Source organism: Microtus oregoni, unplaced genomic scaffold, assembly GCF_018167655.1.
Source record: "Microtus oregoni isolate MIOR12 unplaced genomic scaffold, Mior012 000014F_ref0000157, whole genome shotgun sequence".
Lineage (NCBI taxonomy): Eukaryota > Metazoa > Chordata > Mammalia > Rodentia > Cricetidae > Microtus > Microtus oregoni.
In genome coordinates this window covers 16,580,557-16,598,042 of record NW_024543073.1, presented here as the reverse complement: position 1 = coordinate 16,598,042, position 17,486 = coordinate 16,580,557, and the positions used below count along the sequence as shown (strand labels likewise).

At 42.1% G+C, this 17,486-nt stretch overlaps 1 protein-coding gene across 1 annotated transcript in view; it reads right to left on the bottom strand.

Moving 5' to 3' along the window:
* The window catches only part of Tnpo1 (transportin 1), an 80,791-nt gene extending 63,305 nt beyond the window's left edge, over positions 1 to 17,486 (bottom strand). The window contains exon 1 of the mRNA XM_041663220.1: positions 17,372 to 17,486. Within this exon, the coding sequence (XP_041519154.1) occupies positions 17,372 to 17,386 (15 nt within the window). The 5' untranslated portion in view covers positions 17,387 to 17,486. The remainder of the gene's footprint in view (positions 1 to 17,371) is intronic.

Below are 17,486 nucleotides of genomic sequence, written 5' to 3'. Positions count from 1 at the left end.
ACTCCAGCAGCACACACACACACACACACACACACACACACACACACACAGGAAAGCACAAAGCTTCACTGATATGGAATAAATGTATTCGTTAAGCAACTTTTTAGTATAACTACCCATCAACATTTTGCTATGATGTCCTACGGAGCCAAGGGTGTGATGAAGTCACATTAACTGTGGGAAAATGAAACTAAACAACCTGCTACAAGTAAACTCAATGTTTATGAGCCTTAGACATTCTTATGCTCTCTCCCCTCGGGGTTACTTTTCTGAGTTTGCATTCTGAGATTATTAAATACAGAAAAGGGTTAACTTATTATTTTTTTTTTTTAAATAACACTCCAGGATATTTCTGCTCTCAGGAAAGTAGCATATTTAATTGATGAGTTACATTCAACACAGCCATCAAAAAGGTATTAATTTTTGTGATAACATAAAAAGTGTTTGTGCCTACCTAGGAAGTAAAAAGAAAACAGAAGTTGTATTCATCGTATAATTGCAAGTAAATATAAAGTACTTGTATGAACTGAGATGCTCTTATAACAGTAATAACTATCTGGAAAACTAACTTAGAACCAAAAAACAGTTCAGTAAAGAAAATTCTCAATAGGAACTCCAGCATTGCGCGCGCGCGCGCGCGCACACACACACACACACACACACACACACAGATCATTAAATGAAAAAGGCTGGACAGACACAATAAAAAGTAGATTACCAAAGTGTTGCTATCATAGGGTCTTTAGGTCTCCTTAAACTGTTAATTACTACTCTGAGTTTACAATGCAGTGCAGTCACTGGAAATCATACCGAGCAGGGACCCCAGAGTGTCCCTATTTCATGTCATGATGCTGCCATTCAAAGCTGTGCCTTCAGTCACAGAGCTTAGACAACACTTTTAAAACGTGTTAAAAAGGCATTGAAGTCGAGATGAAGAGCCGGCTCAGCCGCTAAGAGCAAGGACCAGGGTTTGATTCCCAGTATCACCTGTATATCTCCAGTTCCAGGGATCCAACACCCTCTTCTGGCCTCCACCAGCATCAGGCATGCACATGGTACACAGACACATAGGCAGGTAAAACATAGACACAGAAAAAAATAAATAAAAATAGAATGGAAACTAAAATATTTTAATTTTTATTTATTTATTTTTTGGTTTTTCGAGACAGGGTTTCTCTGTAGCTTTGGGGCCTGTTCTGGAACTAGCTCTTGTAGACCAGGCTGGCCTTGAAAAATAATTTTTAAAAGACAACATAAAACTTTTTAAAAGGTACAAAGCATGAAAGACAGTCTAGAGAATTTTTGTGAAAAGATTTTGAAGGCTATCACACTTAAAAGAGTCAAGTCTTTGGTGCTAGTGAGAGAGATGGCTCAGCTGTTAAGAGTGCCAGTTGCTCTTGCAGAGGACCTGGGCTCAACTCCCAGCACCCACATTGGGACTCACAGCCATCGCTAACTCCAGTTCTAGGGGATCTAATGCCTCCTTCTGACCGCTACAGGCACCAGGCACACCAGTAGCATACAGAACATTCATACACATGTTTAAAGAAGTCAAGACCGAGTTACCTATAAGATCCATGTATGTGGAGCCACTTTTCCCCCAGATTCTGCCACTGAAATTAGTAAACAAAATGGTAAACCATCCTCGTAGGAATAAAAAACAAACAAAACACTGATTCAACTTTTGCAAGTCGCTAGAATTATATCAGAAAACTGTTTTATAGTTAGAGTCCTGGACACAGAGAAGGGCTGGCCTGAATATCAAAGGACAGAAGCCTTATTTTTTCCTTATAGAACAAAGAAAGTTCCCTTGTGATAACTACTCTAATTCTGTGTGGAGACGATTTTAACAATGTTATCATGGGAAGAGATCAATATTCAGACTGGCTAAATGTAAAACACCAAGAAAAGACACAGAGACACAGTTAACACTGCTCAAAATTTAACATAAGAGCCACTGCCACAATTTTACTGAATTTCAAAGGCATCTTTTAGTAACTTCCTAATTTTTCAAGGCTCTGACACATAATTGTGAAAATGCCATGCAGGAAAACACCCACAAATAACTCAAACAACATGGGCAGAACTAACAGAAAAATTTTAAAATGTAAAAGCTAAAAACAAAACAAACAAACGAACAAAAACTACTCAGAAAAGGAAACCTGTAAATCTACAATGGTTTCTTTTCTTTTCTTTTTTTTTTTTTTGGTTTTTCAAGACAGGGTTTCTCAGTGGCTTTGGAGCCTATCCTGGAACTAGCTCTTGTAGACCAGGCTGGTCTCGAACTCACAGAGATCCGCCTGCCTCTGCCTCTGCCTCCCAAGTGCTGGGATTAAAGGCGTGCGCCACCGCCGCCCGGCTCTACAATGGTTTCTAAGAGTTCTGTAATAGTAAATACAACAGATTTTTAAAAAATCATAACTATAAGTATCAAAAGAAAAACTAACATACAAGAAACTAGATGACACTTCTTCAAATAACCCCAAGAGCTAGTATTGTTGTGCTTGCTAAAAAAAAGTCATAGAACATTGAAATAATATAAAATGTTATATAAAAACTTCAAAGCAGCAAATGAAAACTTTACAATTTAAAAAGTGCTGCAGATAGATTCTGCTTAATGAAGTTAGTCTGGTACGGCATGGAAGGGAAATGCATGCGTTCCCTGGTCTAGAATTCAGGGCACAGTCCTGGTGTCCACCCCCTTCCAGGCAGACAACCATTGGGGCCTACACTCACTTACACATGGTAGACACACGGGGTCTAAAGAGATGCCTCTAAAGGATTCACTGTCTCTATGACTTCAAATGGATTATCAGAGTTAGAAATGTACTTCTTACGAAATAAACTCCTAAGCTTCTCCCTAGAGAAGGGTGGAGCATGGACAAAAAAATCTCTATTTAAGTCATCATGAAGGGCTCCTCCAGTTTAAACAGTAACTGCATGTAACAACCCAGCTACATCACTTACACCTAACAAAATGTGTAAATCTTTTTAACTCCTGGTTATATGGATTTTTTTGAGATGAGGTCTTGCTCTCTCACCATGTTGCTCAAAGGCTCATTCATTATCTTGCCTCAACCTCCTGGAGCAGCGGGCACATGCAGCGACTGTGCCTGGCTTGGGTGACACACACTCCTAGGTTGCTATGAGGTAAGTTAGAATTCTGTGAAGCGCTCTCCTTTTTATACCTTCTCCTTTTATTCTGTTCCTTGTTTGCCTTCTCAGTTAAACTCTGACATGGAAGCATTATGCTAAGTCCCTTGATTCAGTACTGTTTAGGCTAAAACAAGATTCCAAAAAATCCGCTACCTTTACAAGGCCTCCACTGTTCCATATCCTTTATTTGTTTGAGCAAAGGATTTGGGCCAAAGGGATGGTATTTGGCAAGGTGATCCAAACTCACAGCTATAGCCTGTCTGGAGCAAGAGCCAACAGCCAGACTCAACACAAACTGCCTCCCTCCAACAGTCTAGTCTGTAAGTCTTCAGTGTCATGAAGAGTTTAAGAAAAAAATATCAAAAGGAAAGGGCAGGGCTGGAGAGATGGCTCAGAGGTTAAGAGCACTGACTGCTCTTCCTGAGGTTCTGAGTTCAATTCCCAGCAACCACATGGTGGTTCATCTGTAATGGGATCTGGTGCCCTCTCTGGTGAGTAGGCATATATGAATACTGTATGCACAATAAATAAAAAATATTTAAAAAAAAAAAAAAAGGAAAGGGCATTAGGATTTCCAGGCTCAACTCTCAATTCTCTGCACCAATAATAACCATGGGGCAATGCTACACAAATGATTTAAACTCTTTTGGCTTCTTTCTTTTTTTTAAATTAATTAATTTATTAAAGATTTCTGTCTCTTCCCCGCCACCACCTCCCATTTCCCTCCCCCTCCCCCAACCAAGTCCCCCCTTCCTCGTCAGCCCAAAGAGCAATCAGGGTTCCCTGCCCTGTGGGAAGTCCAAGGACCACCCACCTCCATCCATGTCTAATAAGATGAGCATCTAAACTGCCTAGGCTCCCACAAAGCCAGTACGTGCAGTAGGATCAAAAACCCATTGCCATTGTTCTTGAGTTCTCAGTAGTCCTCATTGTCTGCTATGTTCAGCGAGTCCAGTTTTATCCCAGGCTTTTTTCAGACCCAGGCCAGCTGGCCTTGGTGAGTTCCCGATAGAACATCCCCATTGTCTCAGTGTGTGGGTGCACCCCTCGCGGTCCTGAGTTCCTTGCTCGTGCTCTCTCTCCTTCTGCTCCTGATTTGGACCTTGAGATTTCAGTCCGGTGCTCCAATGTGGGTCTCTGTCTCTGTCTCCTTTCATCGCCTGATGAAGGTTAATATTCAGGAGGATGCCTATATGTTTTTTTTTTTGTTCTCCTTCTTATTTAGCTTCTCTAGGATCACTAATTATAGGCTCAATGTCTTTTATTTATGGCTAGAAACCAAATATGAGTGAGTACATCCCATGTTCCTCTTTTTGGGTCTGGCTTACCTCAGACCCAAAAATAGTGTTTTCTATTTCCATCCATTTGCATGCAAAATTCAAGAAGTCATTGTTTTTTACTGCTGAGTAGTACTCTAATATGTATATATTCCATACTTTCTTCATCCATTCTTCCATTGAAGGGCATCTAGGTTGTTTCCAGGTTCTGGCTATTACAAACAATGCTGCAATGAACATAGTTGAGCAAATACTTTTGTTGTATGATAGGGCATCTCTTGGGTATATTCCCAAGAGTGGTATTGCTGGGTCCAGGGGTAGGTTGATCCCGAATTTCCTGAGAAACCTCCACACTGCTTTCCAAAGTGGTTGAACAAGTTTGCATTCCCACCAGCAATGGATGAGTGTACCCCTTTCTCCACAACCTCTATCATTGGTGTTTTTGATTTTAGCCATTCTGACAGGTGTAAGATGATATCTCAAAGTTGTTTTGATTTGCATTTCCCTGATCACTAAGGAAGTTGAGCATGACCTTAAATGTCTTTTGGCCATTTGAACTTCTTCTGTTGAGAATTCTCTGTTCAGCTCAGTGCCCCATTTTATAATTGGGTTGATTAGCCTTTTACGGTCTAGTTTCTTGAGTTCTTTATATATTTTGGAGATCAGACCTTTGTCAGTTGCGGGGTTGGTGAAGATCTTCTCCCAGTCAGTGGGTTGCCTTTTTGTCTTAGTGACAGTGTCCTTTGCTTTACAGAAGCTTCTCAGTCTCAGGAGGTCCCATTTATTCAATGAGGCCCTTAATGTTTGTGCTGCTGGGGTTATATGTAGGAAGTGGTCTCCTGTGCCCATGTGTTGTAGAGTACTTCCCACTTTCTCTTCTATCAGATTCAGTGTGTTCGGACTGATATTGAGGTCTTTAATCCATTTGGACTTGAGTTTTGTGCATGATGATAGATATGGATCTATTTGGCTTATTTCTTTACCTAAAAAAGTAACTAAAGACCATATTCATTTCAGCTTCTAGAAGTAAATTTTGCTGACTGTAAATAATGAACAAGGATATAATTCATGTACAAAATTAGCCTCATTTCTGTTCATTTATGCTATTGTGAGTCTCAAAGCCCCTCCTACCTTCCAGAACCGGCTATTCAGTTCAATCATCCAAGTGATGCTCTGGGAAGACTGAGCTAGTGGAGTGAGAGCTGTCTGTCGCTCAGTTCTTCTGAAGACTATGTGGGGCTCCTGTGAAAGGCACAGGGCTATGCTTGCCTTGGTGGCTTCTTTCAGAAGTCACATTCAGCAGAAAAAATGATGCTAAGCCAGGCATGGTTTTAAACCCAGACTGGGGAAGCAGAAGCAGGAGAATCTCTGGGAATTATAGGACAGACTAGTCTACATAGTGAGTTACAGGACAGCCAGGGCTACACAATGAGACCCTGCCTCAAAGACAAAAGGGAGAAGCAACACTTTTGGAGTGGAAACAAATTGCAACAGATCAAGTGATTTTTTGTTGTTGTTGTTGTTTACTGGTTTTTTTTTTGTTTGTTGGTTGGTTTTTATTCTAGAGACAGTTTCTCTTTATGTATCCCTAGCTGGCCTGGAACTCAGAGATCTGCCTGTCTCTGCCTCCTGAGTGCTGGGATTAGAGGCGTGTGCCACTAGGTCTAGCTCAGATCCAGTATTTAATTTTTTTCAGATACTACTAACTGACTTTAGCAGCAGAGGGTTAATCTAAGTATTTGATTTTATAGAAATTTCTTGGCCAGGTAGTGACAGCAGCCTACACCTTTAATCCCAGAAGGCAGAGGCAGGTGGATCTCTGTGAGTTTGGGACCAACCTGGTCTATAAAGCCAGTTCCAGGACATGTTACAGAGAAACCCTGTCTCAAGAAAACCACACACACATACCAAAACAAACAAAACCAAATAAACAATTAGTATCAACAACTGAAAAGCATCATTTATGCTCAGATCTGACATTTTGACATAAAGTTTAAATACCTTCACTTTTCTTGCTTTTCCTTCTGTCCTGACACAGCTTCTTAGCATGAGCCATCAACCTGCCCTTCTTTAGAAGCTTTGTGCTGCAGCAGTGGCTCAGGTTAAGAGCACTTAACTTTGCTTGTTCAGAGGTCCCTTCCAAAACTCCAGTCCAGATTGCACACCTTGTTCTGACCTCTACAGGCACTAGGCACACACAGTGTACATAAATATGTGCAAGCAAAACATTCATATACATAACAAAAATAATACATCTTTTTTTTAAAAAAGTTAAGAATAGATGTAAAACACTACAGGCCTAGAAATGTTGCCAAGTTATTGTATTTTATTTATATATGGAGAATTCTGGTGCATGTATGCCTAATGTTTGCCTGGTGCCATGGAGGCCAGAAGAAGGTGTCAGATATCCTGAAACTAAAGTTACATCTGGCTGTGATCCCCTATGTGCACCCCAGGGAATTGAACCTGGGTCTTCTGCAACAGCAGCCAGTGCTCTTATTTCTCTAGGTCATGATCTAGAAATTTGACTTCTTTGTCCGCCTCCAATAATGAATTTTATCTTTCCCTATGTATTGTCTGAAAGGACTGCAGTCTAAGGCTCCCACACACACTGCACTCCCTCTGCTTAGCTCTATTAGTAATCAGTCATGGGAAAATAATGACTGCAGAATTAAATCTAAGAGACAGCTAATAGTACCTACATCTCATGGGGTTGTTTAAGGGTAAAATGCCAAAGTTCTGTGTCTGTCTGTCTGTTTCTCTCTTTTTGGTTTTTTGAGACAGAGTTTCTTTGTATAGCTCTGGCTATCCTGAAACTAGCTCTATAGACCAGGCTGGCTTTGAACTCAGAGATCTTTCTGCCTCTGCCTTCCGAGTTCTGTCTTAAAACAGAGAGAGAGAGAGAGAGAGAGAGAGAGAGAGAGAGGAAAAAAAGACTCTTCTTGTCTAAAACAGTGTTAGCACTCAGATACAAGGCAAAGGCCTGAAAAACAACACAACTAGTGTACAGGATATTACTGGACTAAGCAACCACTTGTCTGTGCATTTAAAATTCCTTCATGTAGTATCAAATGACTACAGAAACACTGCTCACCCTTACTCATACCCAATTTTCTTACTCCCCTCTATTTGTAGAAATGCTCCAAGATGACCTAGTTGCCGCCCACTGCTGTAAGACAATATTCTTGTACCCTGTAAAGATTTATCACTCACATTGGTTTAATAAAACACTGATTGGCCAGTAGCCAGGCAGGAAGTATAGGTAGGGCGAGCAGACTAGAAGAATCCTAGGAAGAGGAAAAAGGCAGAGAATCAGCCACCAGCCAGACACTGAGGAAGCATGATGAGAATGCCTTCCTGAGAAAAGGTACCAAGCCACATGGCTAAACACAGATACGAATTATGGGTTAATTTAAGTTGTAAGAGCTAGCTAGTAATAAGCCTGAGCTAGCAGGCCAAACAGTTTATAATTAATATAAGCCTGTGTGTTTCTTTGGGACTAAACAACAGCAGGACTGGGCAGGACAGAAAATTCTGTTTGCAATTCTCCCTTCTTTACTCCACTTCATTGAGATAAAATTCCTTGTTGATTTCCTGGCCTCCCTTCTAGCACAGTGCTGAACAGAGGTGACCACATTCTCCCTTAGTTGTGGCACCACATCCCCATGGTTTCCCTGCTGTGGGACAATGGTCTGTACCCTGTCAATTGTATTTTAATAAAATGCTGATTGGTCAGTAGTCAGGTGGGGTGACCAGGCAGAAAGTAGAGGCAGGACAATGAGAACAGGAGAATTCTGGGAAGAGGAAAAAGTCAGTCCACAGTCATCACAGGGAGAGAGAGGAGGCCAGACACAGAGCAAGCAAGATGTGACTGCCTCGCCAAAAAAGGTACCAAGCCACATGGCTAACACAGACAAGAATTATGGGCTAACGTAAGTTTTAAGAGTTAATAAAAAGCTGGGTGGTGATGGCATACGCCTTTAATCCCAGCACTCAGGAGGCAGAGGCAGGCAGATCTCTGTGAGTTCGAGGCCAGCCTGGTCTACAAGAGCTAGTTCCAGGACAGGCTCCAAAGCCACAGAGAAACCCTGTCTTGAAAAACCAAAAAGAGAGAAAAGCCTGAGCTAACAGGCCAATCAGTTTATAATTAATATAGACCACTGTGTGATTTGAGACTTAACGACTGTGGAAACTGAACAGGACAAAAACCTCAGTCAACAAATGGTACCCAATGTGAGACAAAAACCTCAGTCAATATTTCCCTTTGACCTTGCTTGTGGCCCTGTTAGTCTCCTTTGATGACTCACTATCCCTAACATGTTAGGTTGTCTTCTTTTCTCCATGTCCACAATTCCATATGGTCTGTACCATTAGAAAGCATCCTGAATTCTAGACTCAAACATCCAGAATAAGACACAAGCATTTGTCTGTTAGACAGACATCTCAGACACAGCTGGGTGAGAGAGGGGTCTCTTATCTGTTTTTGGACAGTCTTGTAGCTCCGATGGTTTGGACCTTGCAATCTGCCTATGAGACCTATCACTTCAAACCAGACTGAAGAAGAACTCTTGATTTACTTCTCCAGTCCTTTCAAATCTACTCCCACCCCAGCCTGTTATCACTAAATGTCAGTAATTTTCACCCAGTTGTTCAGATCAAAATATTAAAAGGTCATCCTTGATTTTCTGTTTGTTCCACATCTAACATCCCCCCCAGTGCTATCCGAATATACCTTCAAATGTGCTTGGAATCAGACTGCCCAGTTCTCCCCCAGGGAGGTCCAGAGACTGTGCTTTCTGAAAACATGACCTGCTACAACTAAGTTCAGGCCTCCATTTTGCCCCCATGTAGCTGCTTGAAATAAACCAGCAAAGATGACCTGGTAAAGCCTGGGATTAATTGTGGATGGGTTTATCCTCCTATCATAGTCCTCAAAGTTATTACCTAATTTGGGCCAGTACCTCTTCAAGTGCATTACATACAGCTGCCTTGTTTGTCATGTTTTAGCAACATCTGTTTTCTTGTGGTTCCCCTGCCATGTTCAACTTATCCCTACCTACTGGCCTTCACTTTTGCAACTTTCCTCCTAAAATCTTCACACTGGCTCCTCCTACCCTGGATCAGATTTCTGACCACTCTGACATTTAAGAAAGGCAATGTCCTCGGCTCTCCTCTCCAGCCTCTTAATCTATTTCTTCTTACTGTTTCTTCTTTTTTAAAGTATCTATTTCATTATTTCCCTTTTACTTCATTAAAAAAAGCCTGGGATGAAAAAGCAATATGTCTCTCTCTCTCTCTCTCTTTTTTTTTTTTTTTTTTTTTTTTTGTTTTTGAGGCAGGGTTTCTCTGTGTAATTGCTCTAGCTATCCTGAAACTTGCTCTGTAGACCAGGCTGGCCTCAAACTCATAGAGAGCTGCCTGCCTTTAACTCCCAAGTGCTGGGATTAAAGGTATGTGCCACCACCGCTCAGCAAAAAATTAATATGACTCCTTATTGTCAGGAAAAGCAGACAATATGAAATTCAAGCTCCCTAAAACTTCGTAATCCTGGTTCCCTTCCTAGAAGTACTCTGGGATGTGCTTTTGTATTATCTTTATAAAGTTCTTTTCTGTGCATCTAAATAAGTAGAAATAATGAAAGCAAATCATTCAAAGTATGCCTTAGCTTCCCCAGTCATTGTATACAGATTAATAAATACAGTATAGTTCATTGATGAACAATTATCCTATCGACAGTTTTGAACCACTGCAAGCCGGCTGTTCACTTAGCTATTTTACCAGGAATTTACACATTCTCGGATTCCTATAGCTATGTATTTTAAAAGAGGCCAGGAAAGGAACAGAGCAATTGAAAGGCTGGGCCCACTCCCCAGCACACCAGAGGAAAACAACAGAACAAGTTAGTAGAATGTCAGAGGGACAAACTGGTAATAGCACCCACATGGAAGCTCACAACCTTCTGTTAGTCTATTCTCAGGCATGCACATACATGCAGGCAACACACTCATATATAAGTCTAAGAAAATTTTCAAAAGAATATTTTGACAAGAGCTAGTTCCAGGACAGGCTCCAAAACCACAGAGAAACCCTGTCTGAAAAAAACCAAAGAATATTTTGAGAGGGGAGCTCAGGAGATGGCTCAGGTGTTAGGACTGGCTGCTCTTGCAGAGGCCCCAGTTTCAGCTCTCAGCACATACGCAGTCACTCACAAGGACCTCTAACTCCAGTTCCAGGAATCTGATGTCCTCTTCTTTCTCACAGAGGCATATGCAGTGTACACACATACAGGCAAGCAAAACGCTCATATACATAAAATAATAACCCTTAAAAATAGGAATATGCTATAACTTTTCTTTTTTTTGGTAGATGGTCAGTAAATCCCAGAAGGTACAATACAAGGGTGAGAGGAGTTAAGGTGAGGCAGGTGGGGAAGAGACCATAAACAGCCACTTTACAAATCCTACGAATGGAATGCAGAAGACAAAGGCTGACAAGGAACCTGGAGGCTCTGCAGTTACTACAAAGACCTTCTAGCACCTTCTACGCACCAAGTTAAATGGAAGCTACTAGGGCAAAAATGGCTTTACTTTAAAATTCCTGGTTTGGGTGTGGTTGCACACACGCCTTTAATCCCAGTACTCTGGTACGTGGATGAGTCTGAAGCCTGGGCCTGGGTTACACAATGAGACCCTGCCTAAAAATAAGTAAACAAATAAATAAAATACCTGTGCTGATTTAGCAGTGTGTGAATTCTGCCAGACCCCTTCAATAGATTCTGTGTGCTTGTTTCTAAACTGTGGCCAGTACGAAGGGGACTTTACACTTTACTGCCCATGTCCCTTTTAGTGACACAGCACCATCATCACTGACTAGCCGTACTTCCTCTTCTGACAATTTCCTCATTTAAAAAACTGAGTTGTGCCAGGTATGGTGGCACAGGATGAAGAGAGAGGAGAGGAAGAGAAAAAGGAAGAAATTGTTTTCTTTTTTATGTATTTCATAATTATTTTTAAAAAACATCCCATTCTTGATGATTTACACTAGTAATGAGCATTTTCATTTCAAAATTTCAATCATTCATTCTAGGGTAATTTAAGACCTTGGTCCAATTGGACCAGGTTGTCCAGTGAAAACCCTTGAGGCAAATCTGGCCACACTAGTTAGGAGGTTCACTGTCTGAAACTGTTCTGCACAACAATGCCAAGGTTGGTATGGACCACAGAGGAGAAAATATTATCTACCGTGTACAGAAAAAGTATGGTCCTGACCTTAGGCCATTTAGGTCCCTGACCTGCTCAGTGGTCCAAGAACATGGCAGGTTCTTACCTCTTGAGTATTCCACGAAATGGGTTTCTACTTCCCAAATGCTCAGGCCAGTCTCTATTTCCTTCATGGACTCTACTTCTAGTCCTCCCTGAGGCCAACACAGGCTTACGTCATAAAACCTGCAACCCTATAACTGTGCTATAGCATGCCTGTTTACATACAACAGTCAATCCTAGAACCCAGCAGTGGTACAGTTCTCTTCAGCTGAGGGAACCTACCTCTAGGGGCTTACTGTATTAACTAATAGACTCCCAAAACTTGCGTGTTCTCCTATGTTCTAGGTCAAAACAGTTTATTTTTAGTTTATAATATTTTTCCTTTCTCTTTTTAAATATTGGAGTGGGACAGATGTGGAGATCAGAGGACACCCTTGTGTGTTAGTCCTCCCCTTCTACCTTGCTCATTGCTGAGTACAGTAGGCTAGCCCACAAGCTTCTGGACAGTCCCCCGAGTACAGCAGGCTAGCCCACAAGCTTCTGGATAGTCCACATATGTCTTCATCTCTCTGTAGGACAAGTGATTACAGATGCAGGCTACCATACCCAGCTTTACATATGTTCTAGGGATCAAAGCCCAGGCCCTCTACTTTCGTGGCAAACACCTGACCCACTGAACCATCTCCTCAGCTCAGCTATTTCCTCAAAAAATGTTAACTGCTAATGGAAACATAAATGATGTGGTTCTGTAACTTTACGTCCATTTTTTTTAGATTTGGTTGGCACCATCTATTACTAAGCATTTGTTTGCATAAATGCTACATAAGTTTGGAATTCTCTATATTTCTTTTGTTAGTAAATCAAAAGTGATAGAAAGGACCTGTGTCAGCGGGAATGATTTGTGCACCTAGAATTAAGGGGATGCAGTGTCACTATTTTACTAATGTTTCAATAGCTTGTAAAGATGCATGCGTGTGTGTTTTTGTTCCCTTTCAGCATAACATCTTCTATTCTCTTTATGTTAAACAGCTCTAGTCTTTCTGGCTTATTTTTCCATTAAGACTTTTCATTTATTTCACCAGTAATGGGCTTCATCAAGTGTATTTTTCAATTCAATTACTTAATGGGCCTTTAAACTTCTCTTAGTCACTAAATTTAATCAAATTTGTGATTTCTTTGGTTTTTCCCCTTTCTCATTTGTTTGAGAGCATTACTAAGAATGTTGAGTCCACATATGCTTGCTGCCTTCATTTTAGAGTTCAGATTTCTCCCTATCTATCTACATACCTATCTATATATCTATATGTGAAATAACACTTCATCCAGGTAAAGATTATTTTTTCATTTTCTAAAATGTGGAAAGTTAATCTCTGTCTGGTTTAATTTTGTTCACTATTTTAACAGAGTGGCCTATGGTTTATAGGCACATTTTGAAAATATGTGCTACATAGAAATATACAAATATCATCTTTTACTTAGACAGACGTAGATTCAGAGTCAGGCTTGCACACGTAGCCCTTGGGCAAAATGTATAGTCATCTCCTCCCATCAATTAAAGGGAAGTAATTTCCATGTATAAAACAGGACTATGATGCTGAGAATTATGTTAAAGAAATACTACGTACCAGATGTCTACAGATAACTCCTGACATAGTACAAAGGGAAAATGTATTAATTCAGTCTTTCTTTGCCTTCATCTCACATCCGTAGCTACATTAATGTTATTTTGTGTCTATTTATTTTAGGAACATTATTACATTCCCTTAAGCAAGCCTAGCATAGTAGTGGACATTATTATCTCCATGATGGTGCCAGAAGGATAGAAACAGAGACAAAACCAGAGCAACACAGAAAAACTGTCTCAAAACAAAACAAACAAGCCAGCAGGCCTAGTAGTAGAGGCTTATAAGCATATGCTAAGGAACAGGATTAAGATGGAGGACTGCACGGACCACAGTGAGTTCAAGGCCAGCCTGTGTAACTTAGTCCTTTTACAACCCTTGTAGCCTGCATGAGGTCATCAATTCAATCCCCAGCACTCACACAAACAACAGCCACAACAATATAATCAAAACACCACCAGAAGCCGGGTACAGTGGCCCATACCATTAATCCCAGCACTCAGAAAGCAGAGGCAGGCAGATCTCTGTGAGTTTGAAGCCAGTCTGATTTACAGAGTTTCAGTATGGCCAGAGCTACAGAGATGGACCCTTTCTCAGAACACTACCATGAAAACACTTGCCTGAAGCAAAAGCAGCTTGGCAATATGGATCCAGAATTTGGGAAGATACTCAGTATCACAATGAGTCAGAGATGCAGTAACAATTCTATGCACAGAGACGTTCATTGCAAGGGTTCTTATACAGCTACAAGAAATTAGAAACTCTTAGGAGAAATTCACACAAATATTATAGTCATAAAAAAAAGTAGACAAAATAACTAAACAACTTAAATGTTTATATCAGGTTTTTAAGAAAAAAGCAGAAAATTACTTATTAATAAAACTGTAGGAAAACAAAAACAAAAACTCGTATTGGAAGGAAATACACCAAAGGGCTTATAGAAATCATTATATGGTCCTGAGATTGGTGGTTTTCTTAGTTTTCTAAAATAATCACCAACAATGAGAACAGTATTGATGTATGGAGCACTCACAACATGTAGGCCAGGTTAGAAGAGCATACTGTACTGACTCAGAAGATGCTCTCAGAACATAATCAGACAAAAACTCAAGCACTGTAACCTGCCTTTAGTTACGCTGAGAATTACAAAGAGCCTGGCTTCAAGTGTCTGCTCCTGACGTCCATACCACACAGGACAGCTCTATCTTTTTGTTTTTGGTTTTTGAGACAGGGTTTGTCCGTGTAGCTCTGAAGCCTGTCCTGGAACTCACTCTGTAGACCAAGCTAGTCTCAAACTCACAGAGATCCTTCTGCCTCTGCTTCCTAAGTGCTGGAATTAAAGGCGTGCACTACCACCACCTGGCGGGACAGCTCTATTTTATATCATGAAGTAAACCAATGGAAAGGCACCCGTCGGTTCCAATTGCATGGGTCTCCACAGCAGCAGCAACATTTCCTTTCCATGTGGAGCTCAAACAGTTCCACTGCCATTGTCCTTTGGAAATAAGATGTGGCCACCCTTCTGGTATGGAATTTATCTTAGAAAAATTCGAAGGCAGTCACATGTGGTGGAGTATGCTTAATCCCAGCACTCGGGATGGAAGGTGAGAACAGAGGTAGGTGGATCTCTATGGTTTGAGGCCAGCCTGGTCTACAAAGTGAGTTCTAGGACTGCCAATGTTGCACAGTGGGACCCTGTCTCAAAAGACAGACAAAAACACGTAACAAAACAAAAAATTCCAAGATAAATCTCCATCCTCATTTCCTGTTTCAATATTTCATTTGACCCCAGAGACGCATAAGAGCTTTATTACACTAACTGATAGGACTTCCAAGAACACTCTAGAAGTGCCAGAGCCAGCCAATCAAACTCACTTCTCCAACCTCTCTTCATGAACTCTACCTACTTCACCACAAACGGCCCCTTCTCACAACCACCTGTTCCACCTTGAATACATCTTCTCACCTGCCAAACCCTTACTAACACGAGCCCAGCAGGACCTCATCTTCCATGAAATTTCACTCACTCAAACCCCTCCCTTTCTGAAGGGGCATTGTCCTCTGTGAATGTGAAAACCTCTCAGTTGCTCACTCTAGTCCAGTTTTCTCCACCTTTGCAATGTAAGTCAGTATGGGGAGGGGTGAGAGGGACGGAGAGAGGAGGGGAGAGTCTTTCTGCTACTTTTTTGTTTGTTTGTTTGTTTTTGAGACAGGGCTCCTCTGTGCAGCCCCTGCTGTCCTGGAACTGGCTCTGTAGACCAGGCTATCCTAGAACTGAACAGTCCACCTGCCTCTGCCTTCTGAGTGCTGGGATTAAAGGTGAGCGCCACCACACCCTGTGTGCCACATTCTTCATACCTGGCAAAGAAACACAGTCCCCACGGCCCTGCACACCTGTCTTCTGTTTATACTGCTTTAATTTACTTCATGTGTAACTTGATTTGGTTTCCTTAAAACCTGATTTCTTTTCCTAAAAAAATGTTTGCAAAACCCAATATGGTTAACAAATACAAGAAATTCCTCTGAATAAAGATTGTTCACATCTCAACACAATTCATTCAGTAAAAAAAACTGAATGCACACAAGCACTTTAACATTATATAAGAGAAAAATCAGTCATGAAAACAACGAACATAACAAATATTGATAGTGAAAATTGTCACAGCAAGGATAACATTTTTTTACCCCAAAATGTATTCTACTCCTATTATGGAATGACAAAAGGCTTTTAGGGATGGAGACAGAAGTACAAAAAATATTTGTGATAGTCTTTCAGTGGGAGGAATTCAGTATCCTAACTGGGGTGACGATGGAGCACATGAAGGCTCATGGAAGGTGGAGGCCACTTTTCAGAAGAGGAAAATGAAACAGACCCCAATGGGTTTATATCGACTCAAGTAAAAACAGTACTGCCAAGCCACGATCCCCCCACACCCAAGTGTCAAAGATTTTCAAAGAAACCCGCACCTCTAAACTACTATTTTCTCTTGGCAGTTCCAAGTTTTCAGCCAGGTCAGCCATTCTCTCGAATAACTGGGACACAGGGTAAGGGAGCCGGTAGAAATCATAACCCTTCCCCAAAACCCAAATCCTCCACTACCTCATTAAGTATATTTTCTTATCACTCTTAAAGGAAAAAATTCGATAGGGAGACTTCAAACCCAGCAGGCCCTTTTGGTAAAGATGAACACATATGAATGGGCATATTCCGGACAAGTCAGTTCCGAATACTGATTTCATCAAACATGTTGCACTTAACAAGCATCTTTTCTTTAGGGGGCCAAGCACTGCTCACGTACTCACTGAAGCCATTCCTGTTTTACAGCAGGGACAAACTAAGCTTCTTCAGACAACCTTCCCAATTAGTGGACAGCCTCCAAATTCGTTTCTACAGTTACAGCTGATTTGCGACTGGCATGACAAAGTGAAACTGTAAACAATCCCTGCAAGGCCCACGTGATTTGAAGGAAAAAAAATTAAACAACGCGAGATCATTTTTAAGGAGGGGGAAGAAAGCCTTTCTAAAACCAGTTTAATTGTGGTGGCGGGTCTGTTCCTCGGCGGCCGTTCCCCCGTGCCTTGTACGGACAGGACACGGTCAGATGTGCAAGCCCCACAAACCTAAGCAAAACCCGTAGTTATAAACATTAAAATGATGAAAACACATCGCGAGGCCAGCAGGCCCTCGGGGGAGGCGGATCAGCTGGTTGCAGAAATCGAGGTGTGTGAACTCCGGGACAAAGACCGGCGACCTCGGGTCCCAGCCCGGTGCGGCCCGATAGGCGCCGCACCAGCCCGCCCCGACAGCCCTTCCCGCCCCAGGGCCGACCTCCCACGCCCTGGGGCGCCACCCGCCCCGTCCCGGTCCCGCAGGGCGCCCGGGGCGGCAGCTGTTGGGCTTAGAACCGCGCCGTCGCCGGCGGGCTCCAAACGGCCGGGCCGGGTCCTGGAGAGCCGGCAGCCGAGCTTCGTCCCCCTCGGCACGGTAGTGGGTGGGAGCCCGCTCGGCCGCTTCCGCCCCTCCGCCCCGGCCACGCACCCTCACGCCACCTACCCGGTCCCACACCATCCCAGAGGCCTCCGGTACTCGGGCCTTCTGCCGAAGCGGCGCTGCCTCCCGTCCGGGGCCTGAAATGGCTGCGGAACAAAGAGAATGTGGGCTCGGGCGA